Here is a 26,684-nt window from a genome sequence, read left to right as displayed (position 1 = left end):
CAGGTGAAGCTGATGGAAGGCACCGAGGCCACCTGAGCCTTGAGCGACAGCAAAGGATCCAGGAGTACCCCCAAGCTATGAACCTGCTATTTCAGGGGCAGCGTAACCCCATCCAGAGCAGGCAACCTCCCAACCATCTGGTCTAGGGAACCACCTACTAACAGTGCCTCAGCCTTATCTGCATTGAGCTTCAGTCTGTTGGTTCTCATCCAGTTCATTACCAAGACAAGACACTGGTCCAGCACTGGTCCAGCACTGGTCCAGCACTTCCACTGCCTCACCTGCAGATGTAAAAGAGAAATGTAAAAGAGTGTCATCAGCATACTGCTGACAATGTACGCCGAACCTCCGGATAACCCCCGCCCCCAGCGGTTTCATGTAGATGTTAAACAACAAAGGGGATAGGATTGAATCATAGAATCATAGAGTTGGAAGAGACCACAAGGGCCATCGAGTCCAACCCCCTGCCAAGCAGGAAACACCATCAGAACACTCCTGACATATGGTTGTCAAGCCTCTGCTTAAAGACCTCCAAAGAAGGAGACTCCACCACACTCCTTGGCAGCAAATGCCACTGTCGAACAGCTCTTACTGTCAGGAAGTTCTTCCTAATGTTTAGGTGGAATCTTCTTTCTTGTAAGAATTGAGCCCTGCGGAACCCCACATTGGAGGTTCCATGGGGCTGAATAGCATCCCCCAAGCAACACCCTCTGGGAACGACCATCCAAGTAGGACTGGAACCACCCCAAAGCGATGCCACCCACCCCTAGTTCGGAGAATCGCTCCAGAAGGATACCATGGTTGATGGTACTGAAAGCTGCTGAGAGGTTGAGGAGAATTAACAGGGACATGTTTTCCCTTCTCTCTGTCAATGGAGGTCATCATACAGGGCGACCAAAGCAGTTTCTGTGCCTAAACCAGGCCAAAACCCTGATTGAAATAGATCCAGAAAATCAGTTTCTTCCAAAAGCGCTTGGATCTGGCCTCGACTGCTCGCTCCAGATCCCTGCCCATGAAAGGGAGATTAGCAACTGGCCGGTAGTTTGTTAGGTTTTCTGAATCCAGGGAAGGTTTCTTAAGGAGTGGTTTTACCACTGCCTCCTTCAAACAGGCAGGGACCCCCTCCTCTCGTAAAGAGGCATTGATCATCTCCCTGGCCCAGCCAGCTATTTTTTAATCAGCCAAGAGGGGCAAGGGTCTAGAGCAGGCACCCCCAAACTCAGCCCTCCAGATGTTTTGGGACTACAACTCCCATCATCCCTAGCTAACAGGACCAGTGTTCAGGGACGATGGGAACTGTGGTCCCAAAACATCTGGAGGGCTGAGTTTGGGGGTGCCTTGTCTAGAGCGCAAGTGGTCGCCCTGACTGATCCGAGCACCTTGTCCACATCTCGAGCCTTACCAACTGAAACTCATCCAACACAACAGGACTAGACTGTGCTCTGGACACCCCATGAGATTCATCTGCCGTAACAGAAGAGTCAGGGCCTTAGTAGATGCAAGCGATTTTATCCTCAAATTGCTTTGTAAACAAGTCACAACGAGCTACCATTGGTTCTATCACCTCCTTTGGGCCAGCCTGTAAAAGGCCACATACAACCCGGAAAAGCTCTGCCGGATGACATAATGAGGATTCAATGGAGGCAGCAAAGTATGCCTTCTTTGGTGCCTTCACTGCCACTAGATGGGCTCAATAATGAGCCCTTACCAGTGTTTGGTTGAATTCATTTGGATCTTTCCTCCACTGAAGATGGCGACAGGCCAGGCAGCCAGCTCCACAGCTCCACAGATTTTAATTGAGATTTAATTGATTTTAACTCATTTTAAACCAAGTATTTTAAGTGGGAGCCAGTGTGGTGTAGTGGTTAAGAGCGGTAGTCTCGTAATCTGGTGAACCGGGTTCGCATCTCTGCTCCTCCACATGCAGCTGCTGGGTGACCTTGGGCCAGTCACACTTCTCTGAAGTCTCTCAGCCCCACTCACCTCACAGAGTGTTTGTTGTGGGGGAGGAAGGGAAAGGAGAATGTTAGCTGCTTTGAGACTCCTTAAAGGGAGTGAAAGGCGGGATATCAAATCCAAACTCTTCTTCTTCTTCTTCTTAACTATCAACTGTTCTTTTTACCTGGAAGCTGGAGAGCAGAAGAATGCGGAGCTGTGAGATAAGCAATAATTAACAAACTTGGAGCTTATCTGTTCTGTCAGCATCCCGTTTATCAAGTGGAAACCCGGAAGGTGGCTGAATAGGACACTCTAACTATTGAGATTTTAACCTTAGGCTTTTGAACCTAAACTGTCATCCAGAGGCAAGAAAAGAGTCAGGAATAGTCCCAGTAATGATACTGGGGCCTAATAAATCCAGTAAGGAGGAGAAACAGATGAGAATGGACTCCTATCTCCCCACCATAAGGACAATGCCAAACGTGAGTAATGGAATAACAGCTGCAGGAAGCCCTCCACTTGCCTTCAAGCCGTTTCCTGGCTTGTTTTCTTGCCCTAAGCTATGGAGTATACCAGGGGGCCAATCAGACTCCACAAAGTGGGAGAAGGCACTCATGGGCGATCGCGTCTATAGGTAAGGGGACCCCTGACCATTAGGTCCAGTCGTGGCCGACTCTGGGGTTGCGGAGCTCATCTCGCTTTATTGACCGAGGGAGCCGGCGTACAGCTTCCGGGTCATGTGGCCAGCATGACTAAGCCGCTTCTGGCGAACCAGAGCAGCGCACGGAAACGCCGTTTACCTTCCCACCGGAGTGGTACCTATTTATCTACTTGCACTTTGACATGCTTTTGAACTGCTAGGTTGACAGGAGCTGGGACAGAGCCTTTATTGAATACTGTCGCGACAGGACTCCCACCCACAACAAGATGAAGCAAAATGGAAGCCCAGAACAAAAGAAGACCCCAACTTTTATTAGTTACTAATCCCCCAAACTACACCCCTAAGACTACATCACAACTACATCACAAAAAGGAGGGGTTGAGGGAGGAGTTGTAACCTGAGTGTCCTGTCACCTGGCTGGTTCCTCCTTTCCCCCCTCCCCATGAGTACTTTCCAAGTGACAAAGGAGAGCTTGCAGTTTCCTGCCCCCAGAGGTAAGAGCTGATCATTGTCCTTTGTTCCAGTCCGTGCTGAATCCACTCCCATATGCAGGTTCTTTGTGATCTTGATGGTCTTCTGTCTAGGACCATCAGGGTTGGCATAGCAACTGGGCAGGGCCTTCTGTGTATGTGCTGGTATGCTCAAGGGATTATGGCTGGCCTGTATCAAACCTTCCCCATTTTGTAGTCCTTCCTTCATGGAGTCAAATAAAAGTGGAACAGTGCAGATCCGATGTATGGTTGATTTTCTACGAATTTATAACAGAAGCGTAGCGTATGTAGTGTGTGAGGTGTGTGTGAAGTTTGTACAAACTGAATGATGGGGGGGGGGGCGTTTCCTGCGACAACATGTTGGGACAGTCCCATGCTTGTCATGGTGGCCACTTAGTCCTTGAGCCACCCCAGAACCAGCTGCCTCTGAATGCTACTTGTTGGAAACCTCAAGAGGAGAGAGTTCTGTATGCAAGCTTTCCACGGTCATCTGGTTGGCCAGTGTGAGAACAGGAAGCTGGACTGAGCCATTTTGGGATGGCTGTTAATAGTGTGTCATTCCTTTGTACTGCTGCATCCAGGGCATATAATAACACTATTTAGGGGTAGAGCTTAAATTGCCCTTCCAGTCTTGTCCAATGGATGAGCAGGGCGAAGCGAAATGTTGTTAGGAAGTGGAGGCATCATTTGGTTTTAGTTGTAAATGATTAACCTGACACATCCAAAGTCTGAATAAGGAGATAAGTCTGAATTTGGGTGGCTTCACTTTGGGTTCTGAATACGTGGTCTGTGCAGAAGAGGGACGGGGAGGAGAAACTAGCCCTTAATAATCTAATGCTGGATTTTGATGAACAAATGGGCTTCAACAACCTTCACTTGAGGAGCCAAAGGAGACTGCCCACCGCAAGCTGCCAATCCGCTGACCTTTAAGGTACGTTCTAACTTTTGATTTTCCTTGTGGTTTCTAGGAGGTTAGATACTTGGTGTCTAATCCCTGCCCAGGGACCTTTACAAAGGTCTTCAAAACAGCCTGTCCCTTTTCCTTCAAAGCTTGATTTAAAGGAGGGCGGAAAGAGGCTTCAAATTCTCCACCCAGGTCCACCCAGGACTCACCCTTGTGTTTCTCTTTCAAGCTTCCAAGTTTTGAAAGAGAAACGAGCGGTGTGTTTGGTTTGAAGGTGGACCAGAGCTGTATCTAAGGAACAGCCAGGACTTTTACCCTCCTGCCCCACAACTGTATGATGTCAGGTGTGGGGCAGGCGGGTGTGGCTTCCCAAAAATGTCTTGGTGGACCATGTTTGAGCTGTGGGCTGGAGGTCGTCCCCCCTGCCCGGTGTACAGGGAATTTTGCTCTCCTCTGTCCGAGTGTTTGATACAAACCACAACAGTGAGCTCTGCGTACATCCTCGATGAAATTTGCGAACTTTGGAATGCCTTGCTAACTTTCTGCAAGTGTTCTAGTAAATGTGTCCAAAGGTGAAGTGTGAAAATGAATTCAGATGATTCAGTTTTCTTGCAGAGCCTGTCGTCTCCATTTTCAGTTTCATCACAGGAAATACGACCGAGTGCTTTGGCATAATTTTATTGTGACTGCTAAATGTTTGGGATTTTTTAACTCAAGAAGCAATAACTTTTAGCACTGCCCTTCTTTGTGAAGAAACAAAACAAAACAAACAAACAAAGAAAGAAAGCACATTTATTGTGACAAAAAATAATAATTCACTGCATCCAGTCCTAAGTCAGTTGCGGTTCATTCAACTAGATATAGAGAATGTTCGGCGCATGGAATAAATTTTGCAAACTTGTTCCTTTCCATAATTTTTTTGTTGAATACCATTATACCTTCCAGGTACATTGGCTGCATTATCATAGGATTGTCTGAAATCTATTTCAAATTCACTGTAGTAGTATCAGCTCAGCCATACTTTCACGGCAGTTCAAAAAGACTCAGAAAGCGTTTAGCTGGTAATCCATCACGGAGACCCTAATCCAACAACGATAGTAAGTTGATCGACGTGGTAAACATCGGGTTGAATCAACTGCTAAACTAAACTAATCTCAGTACTGCTTCTCGTCAACTGAATAACCCCTTCACATATAGTTTTGGAAAAGTATACTGATTTCACATACTGATTTATGTGAAAACACAGGGAGGGATCAAATTTGGCAATGGATTCAAGCAATCCAAGACAGTTACCATTGTTTAGTGACCCAAATGTTTTCATTTGTTGTTGCTTAGTTGTCTTAGTCATGTTCAACTCTCCGTGACCCCATGAACCAGAGCATGCCTTGGAAACTCTCACTTTCTTCTCAAAGCTTCTCCTTTTTTTATGTCCATGGAGTTTTCTTGGCAAAATACTGGAGTGGTTTGCCAGTTCCTTCTCCAGGTGGATCACATTTAGTCTAAACTCTCAGCTATGACCTGTCTGTCTTGGGTTTCCATGCACGGCACCAGGCAGAGGGCCTTCTCAGTAGTGGCGCCTGCCCTGTGGAACGCCCTCCCAGCAAATGTCAAGGCAATAAACAACTACAGTGGTACCCCGCAAGACGAATGCCTCGGAAGACGAAAAACTCGCAAGACAAAAGAGTTTTTCGTTTTCTGAGGTGCTTCGCAAGACGGATTTCCCTAAGGGCTTGCTTCGCTAGACGAAACGACCCTGCCTCTCGTGTCATGGCGACGCACACTGCACGCATGCACGCTTGCTTCCCCGCTCCTCTGGCTCCCTCCCACCTTCCCGCTGACGGTTGGTGCCTCGCGCCGCTGCCCACCCCCCTCGCGCGCTCCCCTCAGAGAGCCGTTGCCGCCAGCGCCTCTCTCTCCCTGGAGTCGCGCTCCTGAGCCCCGCCGCCCTCCAGCAGCCGCGTCGCACGGTGGCCACAACGCGCGGGTGAGTCCGAGGTACCGGCTGCGGCAGCTGTCCTGCTTCTCCCCGCCCCTCCCCGCCGTTGTCAGTGTTTAAATGCAGTGGTGCTTCGCAAGACGAAAAAACTCGTAGAACAAAAAAACTCACGGAACAAATTAATTTCGTCTTGCAAGGCACCACTGTATTTACTTTTCAATGACAACTGAAGACGGCCCTTCAGTTTAGGGAAGTTTTTAATGTCTGATGCTGTATGGTTTTCAATATTTGGTTGGAAGCCTCCTAGAGTAGCTGGGGAAACCCAGCCAGATGGGCGGGGTATAATTAATAAATAATAATAATTCTTATTCTTATTCTTGGAGTTATTCAAGCCCCTTCACCATGACAAGGCAGTGATCCATGAAGGGGAAATGTTTTCATAATCTCTCCTAAACGCCAAAGCCACATTCCACCAAAAGGGAAATCGCCGCGATAACTCACTGAAGTACGTGCCTCCAGTAATCATGGGTGGAATCTACAAACCTATTTTAAAAAAAGGTTCTGAAAATGCTTTTTTAAAAAAGCATTTTTAAAAACACATTGAATTTTCCATAAGGCTCACCATCGCCATCGAGAGTCACATTGCATATTGCATTAAGCACACTTAAAACGTTTTATTTGCAGCAGTATAGCTCTGCTCTGCTCTTTTTGTGTTGATGTGAGCATCTTGTTCAGTATGTTAGCATAGCGTTCATACGATTTTAAGAGTTTCTGTGGGTTTGAACAAGATAAGTGTGATGCTGATTGTCAAATCCAATAGAAGCTAAAGCTGTAGTCTTGGTAGTCTGGTTAGAGAAAAGCTTGCACATAAAACCATAGATTTTTCCTTTTGCGGGAGAATACACAAGCCATTCTCGAGGGTAGGTTTCTCCAGTTACTTTGGCCGAATGGAATAAATTATTTGAGCAGAACTGGGCTTGGTTTTCGTATGTTTGCTTTGAAGTGGTAAAAAGACCTTCCCAGTCCTGACATTTTGAAGGACCTTTCTCAATCCAGAATGATATTTCCTTGTTATTCAATGTGGCCCATAAACCTACGTCACTCTCGTCTCTGAAATAACTTGTAGCAGGAACAATTAGTATTTTTGTGACTGCGATGCTAGAGTTTTCGCAGAGATCGTTTACTGTTCTTTCCAATTCTTTAAGGTGGTAATGAGCTTGAACTGCTTCTTTTGATGTAACTATCTCGTGGCATGTTCCTTCACACCTTGTGTAATTATTTGCCTGTGGGTCTTGCCACGTCATTGTCAATTTCTCCAGAGGATTTTGTGCTTGTAGTGGTAGTTACTGTGGTACCTCAGGTTACATACGCTTCAGGTTACAGACTCCGTTAACCCAGAAATAGTACCTCAAGTTAAGAACTTTGCTTCAAGATGAGAACAGAAATCGTGCTACGGCGGCATGGCAGCAGCAGGAGGCCCCATTAGTTAAAGTGGTGCTTCAGGTTAAAAACAGTTTCAGGTTAAGTACGGACCTCTGGAACGAATTAAGTACTTAACCCGAGGTACCACTGTACTGACAACAGCTCCTTGAAATTTTTGGGAGGCTGCATTCTGTATATAAACTGGTTTGTTCTTCAGTCTGCATGACTACTAAGTATAGTCTACTTGATTTCCTTCTGCTTGTTGTTCTGTATCTGAGGGCTGTTTCTGCATGCTGTGCAAAGCCATTTAAACATTTTGAGTACAGTGCTACCTTGGTTAAAGGACAGCTTAGTTTATGAACAACTTGGATTAAGAATGCTGTCAACCAGGAAGTAGGTGTTTTGGTTTGTGAACTTTGCCTTGGAAGCAGAACATGTTGAGTGTGTTCCATTTGTAAATTGAGTCCCCAGCTGCTATGGGAAAGCATGCCTTGGTTTAAGAATGCTTTGGTTTAAGAATGGACTTCGGAACGGATTAAGTTCTTAAATCAAGGTACCACTGTATTTCCTTCTGTTCTTTTATGTCGCTTTCGTTTACTAGCACCACTTTCATATCGCTTACTCGTTGCTATTTTTGCAAAAAGTCCAAGTGAAATATTATTGTGATTCACAGGGATGTACAAGAATTCTCACTTGTTCTCAAAACACACACTAGAATGATAGACAGTGGTCTGAACACCTGTAATGCTTTGTAGCTGACTTTATCATTTGATTCTGAATAGCTTCAAAGCCTCCACAAACGTTACTAAACAGTAAGTACACATTTGTGTAACTGTCTGTTATGTACTGAAGTTCTCGCCCTGGCCACCAGGAGTATTGTGTATGTAGTTTTCACTCAGGTCCACATCAGTTATTTTAGGCGAGAAACCCTGGGTTGTTGTTGCTACATTGTCGACAGCCGGCTGCCTATAAAAGCAGGCCGGCTGAGCTGTTTGCTGTTCAGTTCTGTCCAGCTTACAAATAAAGAGCTGCTTTGAAGAAATCACTGTGTCGTCTGCTATGTTCACCCACAACATAACACTGTCGTCGAGTAAGGTTACCAGACTTTTTCCAATGAATCCAGGGACAACTCAGTTGAAGGGGATGGATTTTGTCAGGGGACTGATTTGTAAATCCAGGGACTGTCCCTGGGAAACGGGGACGTCTGGTAACCTTATTGTAGAGCCATAAACTAATGTGTCATGTTTTTAATGTTACTAAGCTACTGGGCCAAGGCAGCTTCAACTTTCAAGAAAGGAGATTCTGACTAAACATGAGGAAGAACTTTATGACAGGGTAATAAACAAAATCTGCCCTTATTCCCTTAGGGGGACACAAGAGCCCTTATAGAGTCCGTTGTAGGTTCTCCATCGGTAGGAGGAAATAGCAGAAGCCAGCCAGAGAATATTGAGAAGCAAAGCAGCTAGTAAGCCTGATCTTTATTGAACTGTTGCAAGAGGGTGCTCCCCCACACGCAGGAAGGGAGGAGGACCCAGAACCAAGGTGTGCCTGCCCTTATATAGACATTTTAAATTCCCTGTCCTGGAGCTCAAGACCACCCCCCCCCCATACATCACAGAAGGGCTGTAACTCAAGACCACCCCCCACAAACATCATACCTACATCACAGAAAAGGTGGTCTACAACAGAAATTTGAATGTTGTTGTTTTTCTGTCTGCCAGGTTATCTGATTGCCTTTCCTGGTAGTCTGGCCATTCCTTTGAGATGGTGAGTACCCAATTCCTGAGACAATGGGAAGGCTCCCCCACCCCCTCCCTCCTTGCACAGAAAACATTTGGTCAGTTTGGGAGTCAAAATGGTTTCAGGGCGGTCCTCCTGTGCTGCTCCAGACATGTGGTCCCCATATCTATGTACATGCTTGGTTGGTACATTTATGAACATTTATTATACATAGAAGACCTTATTTTTTTTATTTCAACAGTAAGAAATGTGTGTTATTTCCTGAGGGCAAATCCACACTTACAGGATGACTGAACGATAAAAGGTGGGGCTGCTTACTGAAAGAGATTTATTGAGCCCAATCAGACGTGAGAAACATTTTAACTGAGCTGTTTAAGCAGATATTTATCTACCAGCCTGTCTTCTGATTTATATTATCCTTTTGCTTAACTTTGTTTACACATCAACACTGACGCAGCTTATTTTAGAGACGTATATGCTGAATATAATACAACACTGTTCTTATATTCTTTTTATTGCCTTTGCATTCGCTTCAGGTGTTTCTTGTATTTCTTGTTCCTCATCCTGATGCGTTTTGATGCCTACCTCGGCAGCAGCTGTTCGGGGCACACCTGATGAAGCAGCAGACTCCAGATGAACCCGGGCGACAAACGGGTCGGGTCTCGACTCTGTCTTTCTGTAACATGTCCTTCAATTTACGGCTTCGGAAGCAGAACTTAGCGCTGACCGTCTGCGTGGTTTTCCTTGTTAGTCTCACTCTTTCGCTGCTACAGAGGGCAACCAGGTGAGTTATCTGGGTTCTTTGGTAAAGTGGGCTGGGAACGGCATAGTTTTGAGTGCTTTTATGAAATGTCAAACAGTATCAGAGATAGCCAGGCCGCCTGAGACATCCACTGAGGCAAGCACCCCCCTCCCCACACACATATGTTGTAGAGTGTTATAAGAAAACAAACTGCTTTTTCCCCCTTATGGGGTACCCAAGAGCCTGCATAGAGTCCTTATGTAGGTTCCCTATCGGTAGGATAACACAACAGAGGCCAACCAGAGAATATTGAGAAGTAAAGCAGCTAGTAAGCCTGATCTTTATTAAGCTGTTGCAACAGGGTGCTCACACCCCCCCCCCCATGCAGGAGGGAGGAGGAACCCAGAACATTGGTGTGCAAGCTCTTATATAAACTTTTGAAATTGCCACCCTCTAGTTCAAGGCCACCCCGCAATCTTACATCACTGAAAGGGTGGTCTACAGCAGAAAACCTGTCTGCCAGGATACCTGATAATGGTCACTGGTTGCTTTTACCTGGGCATCCCAGTCATTCTTTTGTGATAGTAAATACTTAGTTCCTAAATCTCTTACGCATATTGATAGTGTGCTCAGTTTAACAGATACTTGCCAGACTGTATTTACAGGGAGGCGTAAGCCCCTACAGTCCAAAGACAATTGGAAAGCTTTTCCCATTTCCTTCCTCCTTGCAGAGAAATATTTGAGGTCAATTTGGGAGAGTCAAAATGGCTTCAGGATTGTTCTCCTGTACTATTTCAGACACATGGTTTATATACTTATGTATGTGTTTGCTTTATACATTTATGAACATTTATTTTATATCTTAGACCTTATAATTCTTATAACAAGAGGAAAACCTGTAGACAATCAGCTCTGAGAGCCTTCTTTAAAAACTTCAGTTGTTTTAACAAGGGGAAGTGCAAATGGGCTTCAGCAGAGTCTGTAGCAACCACGAGCTCTGAAATTAATCCCAGCGCTGTGTGTGGCTCTTTCCCCCCACAGAGAGAAGACTACATTAGGACAATTATCAAAATGCCGGGAATTGAATCGGTTATTTGAAGTAAGGGAATTCTCTCAGAGGTGAGTCTTTCTGGTTGGACTGGCAGGCCTCACTGTTGGGCAGAGAGAGGCAGCTGATTTGGGGTGTCATGGAAAGGCGGCAAATCTTTAGTTGTGTTGGGCGTGTCAACTTGAGGCGCGCCAACTCGAGGGGCTCAAAGGTGTCAGTTTGCATTTCTTAGTACAGAAAGTATTGATCAGATGCATAGAGATCTTTCCTATTCTGCTTAATTCAAGAGGGCTCTGGAAGCTTCTCTGTGTGAAAGAAACAAGAAGGTTCAAGATGTTTCAGTTATTCCTTCAGAGAATCTGGCTTAAACTGGTTCTCTTATCTGACTATAATAGTAAGGCCAGAAGGAGCCTGGGTTTCACTTTCTCTTTCTATCTCTTTTCCTTCTGGTGTGATGTCCTGTACATAGTATGCTTAGTGTTAAGGTTTAGACTTACTGTAAGTTGTTATAAGTTTAAATTAAGTCTGCTGCAACTGGGTTTCTTATGGTCATTGCCAGTCCTGAATGTATTGGATTTGTGACCATTCTGCTCATTTGCCTTCAGTAGCAGGAAAGCTCTGCTGGATGAAATACAGTTGCCTCTGGTCTATTTTTGGGGGGAATTGTTACGGTAAAATCTGGGCACGAGGCTGCTCCACTACCCAGCTCGTCGGACTAAGTCCGTGGGTCCCTGCGGAGGAAAATGAGAACAGCCGGAGACCGGAGCAAGCTGCAGGAGATCCCAGTTTATTGCGCAACAAGGTTCAAGACGAGATTGAACAGCGGGAAAGGGGTGACATGAACTTTTAAAAGTTCCCTCCATGTCCCATGATACAGTGCAAAATACATCATACTGACATCACGAATACATTAAAGAGAGGTTGGGTTACATAGCTCACGTCATGAATACATTTGGAGGAGGTTGGGTTACACGGGATTAACATATGGAGGAGGGAGGGGGAGATATGCAGAGTCGGGGATATGCATAGATAAGCACATCCTGAGTACCGGTGATGAGAGAACAATAGTTCATGTATACATAGTCTGACACCTGGCATTGCCCGGAGGAAGGGCTTGACGGAGTGATTTGACCGGATTAGGGTCTTCCTGAGTACGTGACCCTTCGCTTGGGGAATTATGGAGGCAGGGAAGGTGTCATGGAGTCCTGGAGAGACTGAGTTGATTGAGACCAAGAGCAAGGAAATCGGCGCTGTGGTCGATTTTATATGATTTTCTAAGCATTTTAGTCCTTTTCTAGTCTATTTTATATTGGTGATTGAAGTCGGAAACAAAATGGATACATTGTAACTGGATTTGACACTTTTACGAGTTCACGAGTTTCGGTTCCATTGTTCTCTCAGCGGGGGGGGGGGGGCGTCAGCAGCTTGTCAAGAGGTTAAATGAGGCGTGCAGGGCTAGCTGAGCTAGCTCTGCAAGGACAAATGCGTGGTTCTGATTGGTTAAAGCGCAGCCATTGACTGCTATGGAGAGGCTAGCTTTTCACGGTCTACTCAGTATCCGGATAGGGCGAGGGGAGACATAGGAATATTGGGCTTATTTCGCCGGGATAGAAAAATAGAAAAGGACGCTTTATTCATGGGGTTAGGGGTAAAGTGTGGTGCTTAAGCAACGGTGTGGGACAAAGAGGGTCTTCGGAGGTTTCGGCTCTCTTGAGGTCATTGCCTCGGACCCTCCGGTGTCTGGCGGGAGGATGGGGAAGACGTGCCCCCCCCCCTTCCGTATCAGGAATACTGCAACGTGTTTAAGTTTTTACTCTGCTAACTATACGTCGGAGTTCTGCTCTGGACCATTTTGAGTAGAATTCCACGACAAAAGGCATCTCGGCCCCCCTCTATATTTGCTTGAGACGTCACACCCCGGGCCTCCACAATCTTGGGGCACCTCTGTGTTGTGAGATCTGTTATTGCCAAATTTCTTTACTTCCCTGAAGAAGCATGACTTCCAGCCCCCGGGGCCTCCTGTGGAGGAAGCAAACAAAGAAAAAGGGCCTCAGAAGATGACCTCGTGGTCTGATTAGGTTCATATGGAAAGAGGGATGAACTCTGAAACTAGTCGTTGGTAATCTCTCTCCCTCTCTCTCTCTCTCTCTCGCTGGCAGTGCTCAATTCAGCAAGACAGCCAGCGATGAGAAGCGGGTTCGTGTTGTCAAAACGTGGAAACTTCCTCAAAAAGATAAGGGCATTCTGGAGCATGTGCTACTCACTCAGGAGTGCCCTTGGGAACCCAATCCTGCAGCAATGGCCCAATACAGGTAAAGCCATCCACTCACCTGTTCGGAGAGACACCTGGAAAGACAGACAGCAATGGTTGTATATGCCGTTGTTAGACCCTCCAGCCAGAAGCCTGGCTGCTGCATTCTGCATTAGCAGCAGCTTCCAGACCAACCCCACATAGCCCCACATGGAGTATGTTACAGTAATCTAGTCTCAAAGGTTACCAGTGTTCTAGAGAGAGGTTTGGGAGAGAGATCCTTACTCTCTCATAGCAGAGTTAGGCACAATGGTGATTGCTCCAAGCACATTTAAACTTGGTTAGATTTTTCACCTGCCCCCCATCCTTTGAACAAACATTCTGCATGAAAATACCTAGGCTAGAATAAATCACATAGTTTACTCACAGCATTTCTAGAAGCTACATTAAACAAGTCTTCTATCTGTTGATGGTAAAAGAAAGATGAAAAGGGTTCTGAAAGACTTTAAAAGAAAAGTACTTTGTTTCCGCACAAAAAGTCTCGTGCAATCTTTGGGTTAGCAAAGATGCAGGCTGTGTAAAATCTCCCTTTCGGGGAGATTCAGTTCAGTTGGGTTGTTCTTGTTGTTTTGCTGTTGGGGGCCTTAGCCACACGGCTCCTTCTTTGCTTGTTCCAGAAAGCATGAAGAGAAAAGGCAAGAATGGGAGGTAAGAAACAAAAGGCTGCAGGGAGCCTGCTAAGCTCTACCTCCACTGGCTACCTGAGCTCAGGTTAACTCCTTCATGCACGGAAGTGTGAGTCAGTAACTGTATATTACAACAAGTGCCTAGACTACTGTAGACAAGCTAGCTTCCTGTCCAAGAATGGACAAAGCTGGTAACAACAACAACAACAACAACAACAACAACAATTTTATTATTTATACCCCACCCATCTGGCTGGGTTTCCCCAGCAACTCTGGGTGGCTCCAACATAATAATAATAATAATAATAATAATAATAATAATAATAATAATAATAAATAATAATAATAATAATGCGATAAAACTTCAAACATTAAAAACTTCCCTAAACAGGACTGCCTTCAGATGTCTTCTAAAAGTCAGATGGTTGTTTATTTCCTTGACATCTGATGGAAGGGTGTTCCAGAGGGCGGGCGTCACTACTGAGAAGCCCTCTGCCTGCTTCCCTGTAACCTCACTTTTCGCACTGAGGGAACTGCCAGAAGGCCCTTGGAGCTGGACCTCAGTGTCCAGGCAGAATGATGGGGTGGAGACATTCATAGAATCATAGAATCATAGAGTTGGAAGAGACCACAAGGGCCATCGAGTCCAACCCCCTGCCAAGCGGTATACCTTCAGGTATACTGGGCCAAGGCCATTTAGGGCTTTAAAGGTCAGCACAAACACTTTGAATTGTGCTCGGAAACGTACTGGGAGCCAATGTAGGTCTTTCAAGACCGGTGTTATGTGGTCTCGGTGGCCACTCCCAGTCACCAGTCTGGCAGCCGCATTCTGGATTAGTTGCAGTTTCCAGGTCACCTTCAAAAGTAGCTTCACATAGAGCGCATTGCAGTAGTCCAAGTGGGAGATAACCAGAGCATGCACCACTCTGGCAAGACAGTCCGCGGGCAGGTAGGGTCTCAGCTTGCATACCAGATGGCGCTGGTAGTCAGCTGCCTTGGACACAGAATTGACCTGCACCTCCATGGACAGCTGGTAAAAGTGGCACACCTAGTTGCTGAGGTCACTTAACATAAAACCATCAGAAGAGATCAGGCCAAAGACTCATCTAATCCAGGTCCCTGTTCTCAGAGTGGCCAACCCAATGCCTGTGGGAAGCCTGCAAACAAAATCTGAGTGCAACAACACCCTCATCCTCTTGTGATTCTCAGTAACTAGTGTTCAGAGGCAGAGGACTCCAGGGATGGAGCCACACTACAGATCTTCAGAAGGAAGGCAACACCATCCTAAGCACGCATAGAGTCCATAAATGATCTCCCCTTGATGAGGCTTAGAGTGACTTCATCTCTTTGTATGGGGCAACCCCCTGCCCCACCTGCCACAAAGGGCTTCGCAGCGTCACCCTAATCCACCTCTCCTCCCATTTGCAGGGCAGAACTGGGCCACTGTTGCAATGCTTCCTTCTCAATGGTCTTGACCAAGGAAAACACCCCGCTGGGATCGAGCATCACCTTTGACGGAATGAAAGGAAAGGCGTTTCCAGCGAGCGCTAACCTGGTGGACCTGCTGCCGGAGGTGGGGTGGGGGGCGTATTTGGGGTGGGGGAAAAGAGCCACAACCCAGAGCACATGCCGGTACAGAAGGTTCAATCCTTGGCCTCTCTCGTTAAAACTGGGCAGAGGAACCTTTGGCTCACAGGTCTCCCCTGGCCTGCCAGGCCTCCCTTCGCGGTCCATACCAACCTGCCCTATATACCTGATGTCACCTATGAGCCCTGTTTTTGTGGGATCATTTCCGGTTAATACATCATGGGGATGTGTGAAGGATTCTTGCAGTGATGCACTCAACCACCTGCTCATTAGACCCCAGCCAGATAGGTGGGGTATAAATAAAATATAATAATAATTGAGGCTGCATTTTAATGTTGTATTTTTAATCTTGTTTTTTAAGTTGTATTTCAATCAACTTGCTTTTATTATTGGTTGTTAGCTGCCCTGAGCCTGGTCTTGCTGGGGAGGGCGGGGTATAAATAAATTTTATTATTATTATTATTATTATTATTATTATTATTAATCCTTTTCCACCCTGACTTATTAAAGCTAGCCAGGGTGGGGTGACTAAAGGGGTCAAAGGTGTGGTCAACACATCCTTGCATGAGGGAATGGCACCCGTCACCCAGTCAGATGCGCGGTGTACAAATAATAAAACTATATTATTATTATTATTATTATTATTATTATTATTATTATTATTATTAAGGCCGTGGTGAATCTGTTCCACAAAAAGCCCACGCTAGACCCAATGGAGGTTAACACCCATGAACCAGTTGCCAATATCCCTTTATTGGCAAAGGTGGTTGTGGAGCTGGTATCCCGGGAAGATTGGGGATGCCTAGACAAATTTGTCCAACTTCTGGGAGTGAGTCGCGTGACCTGTGCCTCACTCTCACCCTGAAAAAGTCAATTTTTTGGTGGGGGAGGGTGGCGTTTGCACCCAAAATGTCTGCTGCAATCTTGCGTGAAAAAACGGGCTGCCCATTTCCCCCCCGGGGGCAATTGGCAGGTATGCTGCAATCTGGGTTTAGACCTGGTTTTGGAACGGAGCCTTTAGTGTCCTCAACCTAGTCCTGTGGAACTCTCTGCCACGAGAGATTCACCATGTGAATTATGTGTCAACTTTTAAATGCCTGCTGGAAACTTTTCAGTTCTGCTAGGCGTATGCAGGAAATTCAGAGCGCATCCACCCATAATGGTTTATGGAGGTTCGCTTTTAGTTTTTAACTTTTTATGACATTAGTGTTTGGCTTTATGCTTTTATATTGTTGTAAAACGCTGTGATATATTTTTATGACACAGCGTCCTATCAATATTTTTATGCATGAAAATGATTTCCCACTCCTGAGTTAAAGGGTAACAGAATCCTGGTGATCTAAGCCAATATTTCTTTTGTATGTTTTTATTAAGATTATTTCTCTCCTGCATTCCCAAAAATCTAGAGGTCACCCTTCCCAGACTCCCAGTATAGGCACTGTGCTGTAGTGGGCAATGGTGGGATTCTACGAAACAGCAGCTGTGGTCAGGAGATTGACCGGGCAGATCTAGTAATCAGGTAACTTATTTCTTCTTCCTTTTTGAGGGAAACTGGTGGCACTGCAAACTGGTGCGAATCACAAATAATATGGGGTCCTTTTACAGTGTTTATTCCCAGGTGGCCTTGTTTTTTTTGTTTTGCTTTGCTCAGAAGTAAGTAACATTCTGCAAAAACCCTACTTCTCCTTGCAACTAGCCTTTTAACTGGCAGTTTCCCAATTATTTTAAAAGAGCATTTGGGCCGAGTGGTAAAATTCATGCTTTGCATATGGAATGTTCAGTCCCTGCTATTTCAGTTTTAAAGCATAGCTGTCAACCGTCTCTTATTTGGCGGGAAAGTCCCTTATCTCAGCGCCGTGTCTCGCTGCTGTCCCTTATTGATGATGTCCCTTAAATTTCCCAGGTTTCAAAGGAAGCAGCTCCTCTCCCTCCCTCCCTGCCGGCGAGGGAGGAGGGAGGCTCCAACTGTGTTGCTTGGCTGCGTTGCTCACCCAATAAGATGTCTAAGAACAACTGGGGGGTGGAGCTTGCATGCCTTGTGCCGACCAAATTGGCCGCGTTGCCTGGGGACTCACCTTTGCTCAGCGCTTCCCAGCAGAGAGGTGGCGGTGGTTTCCCTTGCTGCATCCCCTTTGCCGGGTTGCTGCGCTGTGGGAACCACCGCTTGAGGCTTCGTTTGGCTGCTGGCTGGGCTTTCTGCCTTTGGCTCGGAGGGGCTCAGAAGTTGAACATACCTGTGCTTGGAAAATCCCTCATTTTGGCTGCTGATCCTTTCTTTTCGAGGCTGCTGGTCCCTTATTTTCAAATCTGTAACTTGACAGCTATGTTTTAAAGGCAATGGGAAAGATCCACCCATGCCTGAGATTGTGGAAAGCTGCTGCCAGTCCGAGTAGACATTATTGAGCTAGATAGACAGGTGGTTGGCCCTGGTTTAAGGGGGCTCCCTATGTTTCTAATATTGGAAGCAGCCTAATGCTGAGCCCATGTATGTAGCCCAGTGTCATCAACACTGACCGGCAGCACACCTCCAAGGTCTTGGGCAGAATTCTGCTCCTTGAATCTTCTTGTTCCTGTTCACTTGTGGTCTTTGCATTCCTAAATTCACCGGTCATTAGTAAGTAATGTCTCTTGCAGGAGCTAAACCTTTCATTATTGGCTTCTTCTTTCCCGCCAGGACAATTGCTCATTTAAATACACTTAAAAAGTAGTCAACAAAGGAGCAATTGGCTGCAAAGAGGAAAGCACCGAGTCAGAGATAGAGAGAGAGAGAGAGAGAAACGTACCTCATAGAACAGAACTGCCAGTTTAGCAGCTGATTTAGGAATGCTGGAGTCAGTGAACAGGAAGCAACTAAATACAAAGGTAGAAGCCCCATTAAAAGGGGGAAGCTGTTAAAGAAATGGTAGATTGGGAAAGCATCGATACTACTGTGTGAGTCTATACTGGACGGCCTGACACTGCTGTTGGGTTTTAAGAAAAGGGAAAAAAGATATATAAGGAAATGAAAAGGATGTTTAAAATAATGTTCGTAAAAACCCCCAGAAGATTTTCTCTTGGGAATTATAGGGACAGAACTACCTAAAATGTATAGAAACTTATTCATGTATGCGACTACAGCGGCAAGAATGTTACTTGCCCCAAAATGGAAAGAAGCAGCCCCAGCAAAGGAAAAATGGATACAAAAACTTATGGAATATGCAGAAATGGCGAAAGTTACCAGAAGAATAAGAAATCAAGATAACAAACTTTTTATAAAAGAATGGAAATGGCTTATTGAATATTTACAGATAAATTGTAAACAGATAAAAACATTGGCAGGATCAATGTAATAACCTGCAGTTTCATAAGAGTATATATTTAAAGAAGATGAATAAATGAACAAATTGAGTTAATTTGGATATGCAGAATATATATTTTTTTAAAAATCAGGATCCGCAGAAAGTGGGGGAAGGAAGTCAAGTTTTGAAATGTCAAAATGATTGTAAAATGAGTGAAATGTATAAATTCGAAAGGTATAAATAAAAAAAATTAAAAAGGAAAAAAAACAAACCTTCACAAATCAGGCCTGAAAAATAGATGCAGGGATAGCATCCAGAGCCCTGGAATGTGATGTGTTGGCAGTTAAGTTGCCTGGACTCTCCGTGAAGCCTGTCTGAATGAACGTTCCCCAACAGTTGCACGAGAGCTGATTCTGTTTTTCCACTTTCTCCCTCCAATCCAGGTTCAACCTGCCTCCCATGAATTTCTCTGAAGACGTGGGAACCAAGTCAGACCTGGTGACTTTAAACCCCAGCATCCTTAATGAAAAGTAAGGAAAAGATCCGAGAATGCGCTGGCTGTCTCATAATTTAAGCCATGGGTAGGCAAACTAAGGCCTGGGGGCCGGATCCGGCCCAGTCACCTTTAAATCTGGCCTGCGGACAGTCCAGGAATCAGCGTGTTTTTACATGAGTAGAATGTGTGCTTTTATTTAAAATGCATCTCTGGGTTATTTGTGGGGCATAGGAATTTGTTCATTCCCCACCCCCCAATATAGTCTGGCCCCCCACAAGGTCTGAGGGACAGTGGACCGGCCGACTTCTGAAAAAGTTTGCTGACCCCTGGTTTAAGCAGTTGTAGGAAGCAGTAACGAAGCTGCACCCAGCGGCCAGTGCTTCCTGCTCTGCATGCAGCAGGTCCTGGGTTCAATCCCTAGCATCTCCAGGTAGGGCTGGCAGGGGCTCCTCCCTAAAACCCTGGAGAGCCCCTGCCAATCAGTGCAGGCATTACTAAGCTAGAGAGGCCAATGGTTTGACTCGGTGCTCCTGTGTATTTAAGATTTGTTGTTAAATACATCATTTGCGGGTGGCGCTGTGGGTTAAAGCACAGAGCCTAGGGCTTGCTGATCAGAAGGTCGGTGGTTCGAATCCCCATGAGGCGGTGAGCTCCTGTTGCTCGGTCCCTGCTCCTGCCAACCTAGCAGTTCAAAAGCACGTCAAAGTGCACGTAGATAAATAGGTACCACTCCAGCGGGAAGGTAAACGGCGTTTCCGTGCGCTGCTCTGGTTCACCAGAAGCGGCTTAGTCATGCTGGCCACATGACTCGGAAGCTGTACGCTGGCTCCCTCGGCGAATAAAGCAAGATGAGCGCCGCAACCCCAGAGTCGGTCACGACTGGACCTAATTGTCAGGGGTCCCTTTACCTAGGTGTATGAAAACATGCTTTATCCTGTGTAAACATTTCAAATACTTCATGAAACCCAAAGGATAATTAAGGCCATGCCCACACACCACACATGAAAAGCACACCACTCCCCACAAAGGATCCTGGGAGCTGTAGTTTGCTAAGGGTGCTAGGAATTGTAGTCCCAGCAAAGGAAGAATGGATACAGAAACTTATGGAATATGCAGAAATGGCAAAACGTACCAGAAGAATAAGAAATCAAGATAACAAATCTTTTACAAAAGAATGGAAATGGCTTATTGTATATTTACAGATAAACTATAAGCAGATAAAAACATTGGCAGGATCATTGTAGTAACCTGCAGTTTGATAAGAGTACATATTTAAAGAAGATGAATAAATGAACAAATTGGGTTAATTTGGATATGCAGAAGATATTAAAAATAAATTCAAGGAACTGCAGGAAGAGGGGAAAGGAAGTCAAGTTTTGAAATGCCAAAATGATTGTACAATTAATGAAATGTATAAACTTGAAAAGTATGAATGGTGCTGGGAATTCTGCTGTGTGAGAGATAAACTAGAGTTAGAGGATTACCGGTTGTCAGAAATGAGTTGTGAGTGCTAGCGGAGATAAGAGTTCGGGAATCCAGCCATGTTTACAGAGGTTTATTGGTTTCTTCAAAGTATTTAAAGGTAAAGGTAAAGGTACCCCTGCCCATACGGGTCAGTCTTGACAGACTCTAGGGTTGTGCGCCCATCCCACTTAAGAGGCCGGGGGCCAGCGCTGTCCGGAGACACTTCCGGGTCACGTGGCCAGCGTGACATCGCTGCTCTGGCGAGCCAGAGCCGCACACGGAAACGCCGTTTACCTTCCCGCTAGTAAGCGGTCCCTATTTATCTACTTGCACCCAGGAGTGCTTTCGAACTGCTAGGTTGGCAGGCACTGGGACCGAACAACGGGAGCGCACCCCGCCGTGGGGATTCGAACCGCCGACCTTTTGATCGGCAAGCCCTAGGCACTGAGGCTTTTACCCACAGCACCACCCGCGTCCCATGTCAAAGTATTTACAAGAGTTCAAAGAACGACACCATCACGATGCATCAGTTGCCTCAACTGAAGAATCCTTCCGTTTCCTTCCCCAGCAAATCCATTCCCTGAGCCCAACCCTCCTTCTTCCTCTGCTATGTGAGTGGCTGGGCCCCGGAAATGGCTCCCCACTCTCAGATTCATTGCCTCCTGACAGCCCTTTGTCTCCTTCCTCGTCTGAGGAGGAGCAGCTGCTAATTAAAGCCACCGGATCTCTTTAAGTGCCTATTCTCTCCCCCTTCTCTGCCTCCAATTCCCTGACACCGGTATTTGTGGGAGGCTGTATGCTTTAAATGTGCCTTAGGGCAGATCAACCCCATATGTTTAAAGCACATCAAGGGCACATTTAAAGCCCATGACTTCCCCCAAAGAACCCTGGGAACTGCAGTATCCCTTTCGCACAGCTACAGTTCACTGTTGTTGTTTAGTCATTTAGTCGTGTCCGACTCTTCGTGACCCCATGGACCAGAGCACGCCAGGCACTCCTTTCTTCCACTGCCTCCCGCAGTTTGGTCAAACTCATGTTCGTAGCTTCAAGAACACTGTCCAACCATCTCGTCCTCTGTCATCCCCTTCTCCTTGTGCCCTCCATCTTTCCCAACATCAGGGTCTTTTCCAGGGAGTCTTCTCATGAGGTGGCCAAAGTATTGGAGACTCAGCTTCAGGATCTGTCCTTCCAGTGAGCACTCAGGGCTGATTTCCTTAAGAGTGGAGTGGTTTGATCTCCTTGCATGAAATCCACTCTCGACTCAGAGTATATGCTCTTTATTCAGCTCATAGTGGTGAGGAGGAATGAATGTCCCCTCAAAGTATCTGCTTTATATACATTATTTACACAATGGGCTGCACGTGATTGGCTAATTCCGGAATTCTCCTGTAGGCCAATCAGGTTGTGGATTCACTTCCATCTGGAGCCGGATTGGGTGGCTCCTGCAGACCAATCATACTGCTGCATTGTTCTAGGACCAATCAGATTGCTGCATTCTGAATCCTATTGTTCTAGGACCAATCAACCTGTTGCATTTTGGATCCTATTGTTCTAGGACCAATCAACCTGTTGCATTTTGGATCCTATTGTTCTAGGACCAATCAGACTGCTGCATTTTTGGATCCTATTCACTCAGTACATAACATTGCAGTTCACAGTACCCATCACTACTGTTCTCAGGATTCTTTAAATGTTTGGTTCGGCTGCCCCCGCAGCTCCGATCCGTGTTGCAGTCCAGGAGGTAGAAACTGCAGATAGGATGAAATTTTCTCCTCTAGGCTTAGAAGAACGTGGCTTGATCGTTTTGTTCCTTCCTCATCTCCTGCAGATTCCGAAGACTGTCGGACCGCCGGAAGCCTTTTGCCGATTCCCTGCGCCTTTATGGGGACGCTTTCTTCCTCATTCCTGCCTTCTCCTTCGTGGGACACACCGATGTCAGCTACCGTGCCCTGTATACCATGGAGGACTTTGGCTTGGCTCAGAGAGCTCTCTTCCTGAACCCCCATTACCTGGCCCCACTGAGTAGCTACTGGAAGTCGAAGGGCTTAGGGCCCAAACGCCTCTCTTCCGGCTTCATGTTCACCAGTATGGCTCTGGAGTTGTGCGAGCGCATCACTCTCTACGGATTCTGGCCTTTCCAACATGACCTGGAGAACCAGCCCATTCTCCACCATTACTACGACAACAGGCTACCCAAGCAGGGTGTTCATGAGATGCCAAGCGAGTTTTCACGATATCTAGACATGTACGCCCAGGGGTTGCTGCGCTTACGGCTTGGCAAGTGTCCGTGAGAGGGGAGCTTCCGCCTCTGATCCCACCCTGATCGGGTGTCTCCTGAGCCATGGAAGAACGGGTGGCACAAATGATGGCACAAGGTTGCAATGCTCAGCGAAGCCGGAAGGCAGCAGTGCAGACCGCCCAAAGGAGCGTTTTGTCGACACAATCGAAAGCCGCTCATTCAAATCGGAAGACCTTTCCCACCCCCCTGGATGTCTTAAGGAACATGAGTGAAATTCCTCTAAGAACACGAGGCTAGTCTGTGTCCCAGGATCGGTAGACTGAGGGATAGGGTGTGGTTAGAGTGTGGCGCTGATAATGCCAAGGTCATAAGTTTGATTCCCCTATGGGACACCTGCCTGCTTCTGCATTGCTGGGGGTTGTGCTAGATCAGGCACCCCCAGCCTGCGGACCTCCAGATGTTTTGGCCTACAACTCCCATGATCCCTAGCTAACGGGACCAGTGGTCAGGGATGATGGGAACTGTAGTCCAAAACATCTGGAGGGCCACAGATTGTGGATGCCTGTGCTAGATGGCCCTTGAGGTCCCTTTCAACTCTACAATTCTATGACAACGTGTGCTTCTTTGTGTTAGTGTTCATATTGTATATGTAAGCTGCTCTGGTTTTTTTTTTAAAAAAATTAGAGAAAGGTTTGAAGTAAATCAAACCAATAGAAATAACAGAAGATAACAGACTTTGCAGAACTGGCAAAGCTGGCAGGAAAAATCTGAAACCAGCAAGATCAAGCATTCCAAAAGGACTGGAATAAATTTATACGATATCTGAAAGATTATTGTAAGCAATTAACATCACTAGCAGGGTTGTTTGAAAACTTGTAACGAGAAATTCTCTACCGTTCAATATTTATTTAAATTTTATTTCGTAATGTGTGTAATTAGAATTGGAAAACGTACAAAATGCAACGATATAAAGGCTAATTTTGAAAGCCATGAGGCAGGAGGGAAGGAAGTTGACAGGCTCTAAAGAGCCAGGGACGCAAAGTGGAGTGTTATGATGTGACTGTATATTATAAAATGGAATGTGTGTGTGTGTGTGTGTGTAAACACCTGAAAAAAGAGAAATAACAGAAATACAAAAAAGTGGCCAGCCCAGGTCAGAATTGCAGGTCTCTTGACTTTTGAGACACTTGGGAACCCTTGTTGTTTTTGTGCCACTCCTGGCATCTGGAGGGAGGGGGTGTTGCGGGCTCACGCCCCATCCACACCCTCGCGGGGCTGGCTGCAGCCCCGTGAGACCAAGGGAATCCCGGGATCATTAGTATTCATTATTCACCGCGCCAGCCAATCGGCTGGCGGCGGGGGCGGGACTGGTAAGGGGCATTTAAGGTCGGGGCAGCCCATACTCGCCCCTTTCTTTTCCTTTCAGCAGCTGCGGTTTCCCTCCCGCCTGCCCTTTAGGTTCTCATTTGGACTTTGCTATGGGCTTCGGCTGGTCGCTGCAAGGGTCCTGGTAGGAGTTTTTCCATTTGGCTAATTGGCTATATTTTGGAAGCCACTTGGTTTTTTCGCCTACCTCGTAGCAAAACGTCACAACACCTTGGTTTCGGCAGTTAGGCATTGGCAGGGGTATTATTATGCTAATGAGATGGGGGGAGGAACGCCATCACCTCCCCCAAATGCTGAAGGGTAGTTCATTAAAGGACTCCGGGGGGGTGTCGCCTCGTCCGAAACCTATGGAGGCTAGGGCCTAAAGCGCGCTCCTGAGCGGTAACCCCTCGGGGAGCGCCTAGGGATGTGAATCTCGGGGGCTCCCCCTGTTGGTGCTTAACCCTTCCCGGTTCTATGCCGGTTAGTCTGATAGGACCAATGCCTAAAGCCAATACCGCTCTTACCTGTAATCAATAAAGTTGTGGCCATTTTTCGCCAATTAACCTAAATTCGGTGTCCTGTGTCTTTATTTATTCCAATCCATGGGAGGGGGCGGGAATAGCCACGCAACTGCCGTAAACACACTGAGGGACACAGCCTTATTCTGCTTCTTAACGTTTCGCTGAATATAAATTCAAAAGGGCTAGTTCTCATGTAGGAACCCGTCTTGTAATTGTGATTCTGCCTCACCTCCCAACCCATGCCTGACTTTCATGCTTGCCCTACCCTCGGACAGGAGAAAGGAAGGTGGTTTCTTGCAACTGCCTGATGTCCCATTAGCAAACATAAATAATTGCTCCTGCTCAGCACCTGCTTCCCGTTAGAAGGTCTAGAATACAGGAACAAAGCCCGATAGCAAACATTTTTTTCCATTAGCAGATTTTATTATTTGCTTAGTGTTTTATACAGTCTTACATGAGGTCAGGTCAGGTCAGGGTCAGATTTCGAAGCTGTTTTCAACCAAGAGAGACTTCCCTTTGCCAAGACCTTTCATCAAAGGGAGGTGTAGGGGACACCTTTGGCTTGATAGGTGCTGCTGTACTACAACTCCCATCAGCCCCAACAAGCATGGCCAAGACCTGGGATGACGGGAGTTGTGGCTCAGGAACATCTGGCAGGCCAAAGGTTTCTCACACACCCAATCAGAGGTCCTCCTCAGTGAAAGTGGGGGAATTGGGCACTGCCCCATCAACCTCAGTCTGTCCTCACCTCACCCTGTCCTCCATCCTAACACTGAGGTCCAGCTCCAGGGGCCTTCTGGCAGTTCCCTCACTGTGAGAAGTGAGGTTACAAGGAACCAGGCAGGGGGCCTTCTTGGTAGTGGCGCCTGCCCTGTGGAACACCGTCCTGTCAGATGTCAAAGATATAAACAACTATCTGACTCTTAGAAGACATCTGAAGGCAGCGCTGTATAGGAAAGTTTTTAATGTTTGATGTTTTATTATGTTTTTATTGTTATGTTGGAAGCCACCCAGAGGGGCTGGGGAAACCCAGACAGATGGGCGGGTATAAATAATACATCATCATCATCATCATTTTATTTTATCAACCCCCCACCCCGGCTTTTCACAACATTGAGATCAGGAAAGGTGGACTTGGGCCAATTTATATCTATTATGCATTTGCTATGCTTATTTATCTATTTCATTCCATTTACGAATTGCAATAATAACCACCTTTTCTTTTTTCATAAGATGTTTAATCGAGATTTCCCCATAACACAGGCAAATTGCATCTACAAAAGTACAAAACAAAGGAGAAAAGAAAGGGATAAGAGAAATAAAGTGAGGAAAGAGAAAGATAAAAGAAAGGAAAAGAAAAGAAACATTAGCAAAAAATACAAAAGGGGAACTTCTGATTTTTCACTTGCCGTTTACATAAAATAAGAAAATGTGATTCTCTTAAACTTTCGGTCCACTTCGAGGGTCTGCTATCTTCTGCCAATCTTAACACCCGAGTGGGTCTATCGGGAAGGAGAAGGCCCTTTAGATAGTCACAAATGCATTTACAGAACAAGCATCATGCTTGATGTCCACAATCCAATGCTAGTTTATCCGCCGTGTTACCTGATACTGAGTGGAAGAGCAGAAACAAAGGACCCTCAAAATTGGTCCAATTTCCCCATTTCTTTTAATGCTGCTTGTCTGTATCAGTGGCATAGCAAACACAGCTGCTCCTAGTGTATAAATGCAACCCAGCAGAGAGGCTGTTCCCTGGAAAACCATCCAGCTACCAAGTGGAAGCATCTAACTTAGACCATCAGGTAAACGGCATGCGTTTCGGGGTGGGGTGCCATGACTTTTTGTACCTATTTAAAGGACTTGGGATGTGGACTCAGGGATGGAGAATTATAAAGCGTCAAAATTGAGATGT

At 46.1% G+C, this 26,684-nt stretch overlaps 2 protein-coding genes across 2 annotated transcripts in view; both read left to right on the top strand.

The window, feature by feature from the left end:
- Window positions 1-19,814, top strand: part of ARHGEF15 (Rho guanine nucleotide exchange factor 15) — a 128,539-nt gene extending 108,725 nt beyond the window's left edge. The window contains exon 17 of the transcript XR_014504339.1: window positions 19,796-19,814. The gene's annotated coding sequence lies outside the window, so the exon portion shown is untranslated. The remainder of the gene's footprint in view (window positions 1-19,795) is intronic.
- On the top strand, window positions 9,449-23,801 carry LOC310663026 (alpha-2,8-sialyltransferase 8F-like). The gene is given in 8 exon segments (XM_083410543.1): window positions 9,449-9,693; window positions 9,695-9,876; window positions 10,876-10,953; window positions 13,042-13,194; window positions 15,248-15,392; window positions 16,813-16,925; window positions 19,128-19,214; window positions 22,473-23,801. Coding segments are annotated over 8 exon segments (1,245 nt in total). The 5' UTR covers window positions 9,449-9,669; the 3' UTR covers window positions 22,936-23,801.
- Window positions 23,802-26,684: the final 2,883 nt, after the last annotated feature.

This window comes from Podarcis tiliguerta (genome assembly GCF_965153285.1).
Source record: "Podarcis tiliguerta genome assembly, chromosome: 13".
Lineage (NCBI taxonomy): Eukaryota > Metazoa > Chordata > Lepidosauria > Squamata > Lacertidae > Podarcis > Podarcis tiliguerta.
Note: the sequence above shows the minus strand (reverse complement) of the source record. Positions and strands in the feature narration are given on the sequence as shown.